Source organism: Dendropsophus ebraccatus, chromosome 9, assembly GCF_027789765.1.
Source record: "Dendropsophus ebraccatus isolate aDenEbr1 chromosome 9, aDenEbr1.pat, whole genome shotgun sequence".
NCBI lineage: Eukaryota > Metazoa > Chordata > Amphibia > Anura > Hylidae > Dendropsophus > Dendropsophus ebraccatus.
The window spans coordinates 86,021,302-86,030,222 of record NC_091462.1 but is presented as its reverse complement, the minus strand read 5'-3'; the positions used below and the strand labels follow the sequence as shown (position 1 = coordinate 86,030,222).

Sequence of the window (8,921 nt, the reverse complement as noted above, 5' to 3'; positions counted from 1 at the left end):
ACAGAAATACCCCACATGTGGACATAAAGTGCCAAGCGGGCGCAGGACGAGCCTCCAAAGGGAAGGAGCGCCAATTGGCCTTTGCAAGCTGGATTTTACTGGAATGGATTTCAAGGGTCATGTCGCATTTACAGAGCCCTTGTGCTGCCAAAACACTGGAAACCCCCCACAAGTGACCCCATTCTGGAAACTACACCCCTCAAGGAATCTAATAAGGGGTGCACTGAGCATATGGACCTCACTGGTGACGGGCACAAATGTGGAACAATGTGACGTGAAAGGGAAAATTTTCATTTTTTCACTTTCATGGCACAAATGTGCCCGTCATCAAGGGGCCCATATCCTCACTGCACTCCTTGTTAGATTCCTTGAGGGGTGCAGTTTCCAGAATGGGGTCACTTGTGGGGGGTTTCCAGTGTTTTGGCAGCACAAGGGCTCTGTAAATGCGACATGGTGTTCATCATCCATTCTGGCCACATCCAGCCTCCAAAATCCAAATGGCGCTCCTTCCTTTTGGAGGCTTGCTCTGCGCCCACAAGGCGCTTTATGTCCACATGTGGGGTATTTACGGACTCAGGGGGAATTGCTCTACACATTTTTTGTGTTTTTTTCTCTTTTAACCTCTTGTGAAAATGAAAAAATTAAGGCTAAACCAACATTATAGTGTAAAAAATATAATATTTCATTTTCACGCCATATTGTTCCAAATTTGTACCCGTCACCAGTGGGGTCCATATGCTCACTACACCCCTTGATACATTCCCTAAAGGGGGGGGAGTTTCCATAATGGGGTTCCATGTGGGGGTGTTCAACTGTCTTGGCAACACTGGGGCCTTTAAAATGCAACATGGCCCATCGAAATCCATTCCAGCCAAATCCAGCCTCCAAAAACCAAATGGCGCTCCTTCCCTTTGGAGGCTTACCCTGCACCCGCATGGCGCTTTATGTCCACATGTGGGGTTTTTCCGTACTCAGGAGAAATTGCTCTACACATTTAGAGGTTTTTTTTATCTTTTAACCCCTTGTGAAAATGAAAAAATCAAGACAAGATCAATGATTTAATGTAAAAATTAAACATTTTTTTACACTAAATGTTGGTCTAGCCTTGATTTTTTCCTTTTCCACAAGAGGTTAAAAAAGAAAGTGAACACAAAACGTGTAGGGTAATTTCCCCTGAGTACGAATATACCCCACATGTGGACATAATGTGCCATATGGGCACAGGGCAAGCCACCAAAGGGACAGAGCACCATTTAGAGGCTGGAATGGAGTATGGAGGCCATGTCGCAATTAAAAAGCTCCTGTGCTGCCAGGACAGTAGAAACCCCCCACAAGTGACCCCATTCTGGAAACTACACCCTATAAGGAATCTAACAAGGGGTACAGTGAGCATATGGACCCCACTGGTGACGGGCACATATGTGGAACATGTGCCGTAAAAATAAAAAATTAAATTTTTTCATTTTCACGGCACAAATGTGCCGATCACCAGGGGGCCATATCCCCACTGCCCCCCTCGTTAGATTCCTTATGGGGTGTAGTTTCCAGAATGGGGTTACTTGTGGGGGGTTTCTACTGTCCTGGCAGCACAGAGGCTTTGTAATTGCATCATGGTATCCTCTAATGGGAATGGCGGCCATACCTATTTAGCTGGGGAAAAGGGACAATTCTTATTTATTTGGGGGTATTAGGCCAATTATTAGTTTATAAGGTTGAAAATGACAGGTGTCTATCAAATTCAACCTGTGTTGATCCAGAGGAAGGCAAAAAACCCTTGTGAGGCAGACGGAAATAGCTTCATCACAGGGTAAAAATTCCTTCCCGACTCCATAATGGCAATCAGAATAATCCCTGGATCAACGTGACCCGTGAAATAGGAATAAGGGACAGAATTTAGAAAATGTAGAACTCCAATCACGTGTGGTACGCCTTGAAGTGATCCAGTATGCAGAGGCCGGGGTGATCAGGACAGGTGTCACACTGGAAAATGGTGTCCTTCCTGATCCCCCTGTTACACCACACTCTGCACTTCTTCTGGGGTCTCCTGTTCTCCAGTGTGGGGGACGTCACCTGGAAAATGTTGCCCTGGTGCGATACGGGGTCCCTCATATCCAGAAGCGCTGGGTTTGCTCCGTGGCTGCTAAATATTAGGGCTATATTACTACTGCTGATATTTTCGGATCGTGCCGCAAGCTACAGTAGCTCGGGCAGTGAGAAACCAGAAGAGGGGGTGCTGGTATAAAAGTTATCCCCGTACAGGTGGTAACCTTTATCCAGCAGTGGGAAAATCAGTTCCCAAACGATCTTCCGACTAACTCCGAGGATGGGAAGGGACATCTGGGGGCTGGATTCGGCTGTCCCTTCCTTCATACACTCTAAGGGTACGTGAACACTGCGGAATGGTGAAGGATAACCCTTTGTGCATTCCACAGCTGGCACCCACCTGCGGAATGATGGAGGCGCACATCTCCTCTCGTGTCACACTCCATTCTATGCACGGGAGGATTCTGCCCTCTGTCCAAAGAATTAATGTGTTCATTCTTTGGACGGACAACGGAATCCGCCCGTGCATAGAATGGAGTCTATGACATGGGTGGAGACGCACGCCTGCATCAGTCCGCCAGCGGGGTTAACCTTTGCCATTCCGCAGTGTGCACGTACCCTAAATCTGTAAGAGTACCCTGAGGTACTCTCACAGAGTTTGTAGAATTTCACGGCAAACCGTCATCTCTTATTGGGACGGTACTAGCGGAAAAGACATGTCTGGGGGGCAGCGTACGCTAGGACACGTCACTGGATGATGAGGATGATGAGGATGAATGGAGGAAAGAAGGATCCCCCATTCATCCTCACTGGCTGTTTCGGTGTCGGAGGCAATAATAACGTATGCGTCCGACACCGAAAACACCCTGGGGGCCATCTTTATACGGGGATTGGTATATGGGGTATGTAAATGCGTAGTGGTGTAGTGTAAAACTTTATTTCATGTAGTGTGGTGTAGTGTCGTTTCTTTACGTGTTTTTTTGACAGTAAGAAAAAATATCCCTACACCAAGAAAGGAGCTAGTGATAAATGCCGCACTTAAGTGCGGCACTTATCAGCAGCCAGTGGCGGTAGGATATAGGGGGGAAAAAATGCCCCTATGCCAAAAAGGAGGAGTTGCTGATCAGCGGCGCACTTACGTGCGATGCTGATCAGCACTCAGCGGCGTTAGGGCGCAAAAAAAGAAAAAATATTGGGGGGGGGGAAATCTTTTTAACCGAAAGCAACTGATCAGTGAATGATATTCACTGATCAGCCGCTAGGGGGCAGTAGAGCGACGCTGCCGGAGATTGCCGAGGCCCGCCGAAGCCGAGGACCCGACGCTGGACGACCGAACCCGGAAGTGACCCGATGAAGACGCGAGGATGGCGTGGACCGCAGATCGTCGTTTCGGACGCCCAGATCAGGTGAGTATGGTACAACTGCACCACACACACCTGTTCTGCACCCCTCAGCTACCTAGCTGAGGGGTGCAGAACCCGGCAAAACAGTTTTTTTACAGTATGATCGCCGTGATGGGCCGGCCGGTACTGGCCGGCCTATCACGGCGATCGTGGGGGTAGCATCAGCGCCATCTTTCTTGGGGACACTTATGGCGATTGGTGCTATCTCGGACAGCACTAATCGCCATTGCTTTCCGGGTCACCGGGTCACCGATGACCCAGAAAGCTGTATTCAGCTGCTATGACCGCAGACTACGTGACAGAAAGAGGGCGAAAGCAAACTCTGACCTTCAAATCTTCTGCTTCTTTTCCTGCTGAAAAACCTTTCCTCCCTGTTGTCTCAGAGGAGGAACCTATGCAGCTGGGAGTATTGAATGTCACGACCAGACAAGAATTTCGGAGACATAATTGCCTGTGCTTTTACTGCGGGAACAGTGGTCACTACATCAGCCATTGCCCTATACGTCCCCAGCGATCAGAACATCATCAGCGTCCAGATGACTCCCAGGAAGGTCATCTGGGCGCACAGGTAACCATTGGAGAAATGGGCATACACTGTTCCTCTGATAAACCTGCCATATCTGTGTCTGATGCTAAAGTAAATTGTGGTGATGATAACTCGGTCTGTAACTCATCTGTCTGTAACCCCGAGTCCTCCACTGACGAGTGGGAGACGGATAGCGACATTGATAGTGACATTAAAACCTGTGTGGTGAGAGGTCATTTTCCGCCTACTTCTGATTGAGTGAGGGTCCAGTGGCCCCTCATAAAAGGGGGGGTACTGTCATGAATGTGCCTGGGATGAACTCCGTGCACCCCTCAGCTCGTGCTGCGCGGCTGAGATGGCGCTGATATTCAGTGTTTTGTATGTCTTGTGCAGTAACCTGAACCTTGTCTGAACACTGGCCTATTTCTAGTATTGTGTTCAGCCCCACCCGTTTGCTGTGTGCTCTGGCTATTAAGGAGTTACACTGCTGCCAGTTCTGATCTGCAGGTGACTCTGTTTGGAACCAGCAGCCTTGTCCAATAGGGACTGGAACTGTCTCCTTGTTCCCTATAAGTATTTGGCTGAGGCTCATTCTAGTGCCGGATATTGAGCTTGTCTCTGCGTCTCTTGCTCTGTTTATTCTGGCCCCTTTGCCTGTATTTCTGACCATTCCTGCTAGCTGCCTGCCCCTGACCATACTGCCTGTTTATTGACCTTGCTTTTGGATTGTGATTTTGTACTGTGCTGCCCGTTTGTTGTGACCCGTACTGTGGACTACTCTTTATTGTGTTTTGCCTGTCTATCTTGTCTTTGTGTCTCATCAAGCCAGTACAGGGACCGCCGCCAAGTTGCCTGCCGCCATCTTAGGGCGGATTGCGGCAAGCAGGTAGGGACAGTGGGCGGGGTTCAGCGTCAGGGCTCACTGTCTTGTATTGTCCGGTTCCTGACAACATGATTTTGTATATAAAGACAACAGGACCCTTCAGTTTTGAGGCAGTCTAGTCTAGATCGGAGTATGTGAGCTGGGAAAGCAGGGTTCTGCTTGACACTTTAACACAAGGACTCTTTCTAAAAGTTTGTCCGTATTAGCAAATCCTCAATTACGGACAAATTTAAGGCTCTTGATTTCTATTGGGCTTTTCACACTGTCTTTAGCTTTACAGATCTGTAATCTCTGTTTTACAAATCCGCAAAAATTACTGAAAAGCATATATGGACCATAATTGTGCCACAGATTGTCCAATAGAAGTCTAATGGAACGTCCATAATTTTGCAAATCCATAGTTTTTTTACTGATGAAACGTCCACAAATCCTTAGGGAATAAAGATGAGTAATCATTTTAAACCATTACCATTTATTTAACTATCACCTTTCCCCCTCTTTTTGCTAATGTGCAAAAAATATGGACGACAGATGCGTTCTGGATGGATTTATTGCGGATGAATTTAGATATCCTATACGGTCCTGAAAAATTACTGAACGTATGAATTTAGCCTAAGGCTACGTTCACACAGTGTCTTTTTTGTTAATTTTTTTGGCAGCCCGTCATTTTAGTGCCAAAGCACAGCCGTTTTATGCAAGTTTTGTCCACCAACATGACAGCCATCCAAAACATGGCCGCAAAACTGCCAAAAAAAGACATTGTGTGAAAATAGCCCCAGACTATGTTCACACATGGTTTTTTTGCATTTATGATCGGTTGTTAACATAGCCTTCGGCAGTTGTAACAAATTACTGAACATTCTGATTTTAAGTTGTTTTGTTATTTTGCTCAGAATAATGAATGACACTGTTTTTGTGACCTCAAAAAAAACCTACGTCACATAAATTAACTTTTCAGGCTAAAATTTATTGACATTTTGAAAATGACAATATAACATGGACCCAAACAGAACCCAACAATTTCCTGCACAGTCATTATTTCTATTAACAAGATAAGATTTAGAGTAGTAGACACCACAGTCACTAATGCAGAATATCAGAGTATTTGTAACATAATGGGATGAATGGTCTAAAGATACAAAACTTCAGTCATCAGAAGGAAAACAAGGAGGACAAGTGATCCACATTTACCTAAAAAAAGAAAATACATCTTGTAAGAAGAATTTCTGTACTTCCTTATTTAAAGGAATTTTCCATGAAAAACAACCTTATTTAGTACAATCCAGATAACTTAAAGGGGTTGGCCACTTTATAGTAAAATAGGTCAGTACAAACTATTAGTAAGTGTACTCGCTGTATATACTGACAGCAGCTCCCTGTGTACCTCATAGAGCTAATATCAGACTCCCCTTCACCAGGCTGGGCTGCCCTGCTCTGTTTTGTTTCAGTCCATAAAATGGCTGACATGGAGCAGCATGTGACCATGCCCTGTCCCTTGTGTCCTCCATAGACATATACAGGCTCAGTGGTGGACACTGGGGGGCGGGGCATAATCACATGCTCCTCCATGTAAGCAATCTTATGGACCAAAACACCACAGAGCAGGGCAGCCCAGCCTGGAGGAGGGGAGTCTGATATTAGCTCTATGAGGTACACAGGGAGCTGCTGTCAGTATATACAGTGAGTACACCAACTAATACTGTACACTGAGCAATTTTACTATAAAGTGGCCAACCACTTTAAAGGTGTACTCCGGAGGAAAAAAAAATATTTTCAAATCAACTTACACAGATGTGTAAATTACTTCTAAAAAGTAAAGTCCGGTCTTCCAGTACTTATCAGTTGATGTATGCTCTGCAGGAAGTAGTGTATTCCTTTCAGCCTGACACAGTGCAGTCTGCTGCCACCTCTGTCAATGTAAGGAACTGTCCAGTACCAATGGATTCTCTGAAGTACCAATTAAGTCTACTTGCTATTTGTCAATGCCCAAGTGCAAATTATCTAAGGCAAATATACTTGCTTAAATTCTCATCAACATTGTTACCGACTGCAAACAAACCAGATGTGTAGTCTTCCATCTGGCCTCCCTCCTAATATCTTAATAAGATCTTGGAACACTGGAAGACCCTTACTTTCAACTGCAGGATGCAGGATTTTAAAAAAGTGTTTGTGGTTTGTAACCATTGACACACATAAACCTGCACAGGTGCTGTATACAAAAACATTAATATAAATATTTTTTGCTGTAATTTAAAGTTCCTCTGGGGGACATCTATGTTAACTAAAATATTTCATAGAGATCAATGCAATACATATATACTGGATTGATTAATGAAATCATTGCTCCATTACTATGGGCTGCTGGAGCCCAGAGCAATGGAGTGCCTAGCTGGGATCAGCGTCATTGTGGCGCTAAGACCTGGCCAGAAGCAGGGATTCCGCCACTATACCACCACTGATGGGAGGACAAGTTTTGTTTTTTTCATTTTTGACAGCTGCATTTAAATGGCTAAGTGGCTGGCTGTGGTGATCGACCCCCCCCCCCCTCTCCACCGCTAATAGCTGCTAGGTCATACAAGTACATTGTCAAAGGGTTAAACACTTTTTTTTTAAGTTTTTTAATTTTTTAAGTTAATTTTTTTAAAAGCAGTAATAAATAAATAAATGATAAATAAGGTTTATAAATTACTCTAATCATACTGACTTCAGGAACATAGATAACAGTTTTACCACAGGGCCAATTGCATAAAAAAATGCTTATTCCACCGCGCAAAAATTTTTTGGAAAGAATATTATTGAAAAGTAAACATATGGGGGGAGATTTATCAAACATGGTGTAAAGTGAAACTGGCTCAGTTGCCCCTAGCAACCAATCAGATTCCACTTTTCATTCCTCACAGACTCTTTGGAAAATGAAAGGTGGAATCTGATTGGTTGCTAGGGGCAACTGAGCCAGTTTCACTTTACACCATGTTTGATAAATCTCCCCGATGGTGTTGCAAAAAATAAGACTCTGTATGGGTCTGTGGATGAAAAAAATGCAAGCACAAAGGCCTTTTAAATGAGAAGTCCGGCGAAAATTTTTATTAAAGTATTGTATTGCCCCCGAAAAGTTATACAAACCACTGATATACACTTATTACGGGAAATGCAAAGTGCTTTTTTTCTTGCACTTACTACTGCATCAAGCCTTCACTTCCTGGATAACATGGTGATGTCACAACCAGCTGGAACTCCTGTGCTGTGCGGCTGTTTGGTTGCTGCTGAGAGGATGGTGGCAGGGTGATGCTCAGTGTTCCTCTGGGACCCCATGTCCCTTAGTGTCCTGGCGCCCCTCTCCAGCAGTCAAAGCCCACACAGCTTTGGGAGTTCCAGCAGGTTGGGACATCACCATTTAATTCAGGAAGTGATGAAGTAGTAAGTGCAAGGAAAAAAGCACTTTATGTGCATTTCCTGTAATAAGTGTATATTGGCGATTTGTATACCCTTTGGGGGGAAATTCAATACTTTAACAAAAAAAATTGCCGTACAAGCAGCAGAAAAAAATAAAAGTGCAAAAACGAAAATTGGCTCAGTCCTTAAGGGGTTAAATGGCATTCATTACTTACCAATACAGCCTGAAGATTGACTAGCTGGGGTTACTGTATCTGTGAAAAAATATGTGTGTGGATTAACCTGAGCAAATGTAAAAAGTTACCATACAGAGGACAAAAATTGCCTACTGACTACCAGAGTAAACATTTATCATCTGGCCTATGATTTCAGAAACCTTTGTATTTGAAAAGATAAGTCTTCAGAGGAGGGCGACCAGCTTCACAAGGCACCTTTTTTTATCACTAATGTAATTTACCATAGCAAACTATTTACCTGATTCTAACAGCGCATATTTTATAATTCCATGTGAATCTTTTTTTTTTTTTTTTATTTACCCTTTCAGGACTGGGCCAAAAATGCCCTTAAGGACAAGCTGCTGCAGCAGGTGCCCAGTTATCAATTTTTCTTCTGCGCCAGTTTCATCTAAGGATGTAACTGAATGTCCATGAGTGGGAATGCACCCCAAAAAATG

General features: G+C 44.4%; 1 protein-coding gene across 1 annotated transcript in view; it reads right to left on the bottom strand.

Annotated features, from left to right (window-relative positions):
* Positions 1–5,861: 5,861 nt before the first annotated feature.
* The window catches only part of LOC138800353 (uromodulin-like), a 33,441-nt gene continuing 30,381 nt past the window's right edge, over positions 5,862–8,921 (bottom strand). Inside the window, exons 16-17 of the mRNA XM_069981963.1 lie at positions 8,464–8,502; positions 5,862–6,046 (exon numbers count right to left, since the gene is read on the bottom strand). Coding sequence (XP_069838064.1) covers positions 5,985–6,046; positions 8,464–8,502 — 101 coding nt within the window. The 3' untranslated portion in view covers positions 5,862–5,984. The remainder of the gene's footprint in view (positions 6,047–8,463; positions 8,503–8,921) is intronic.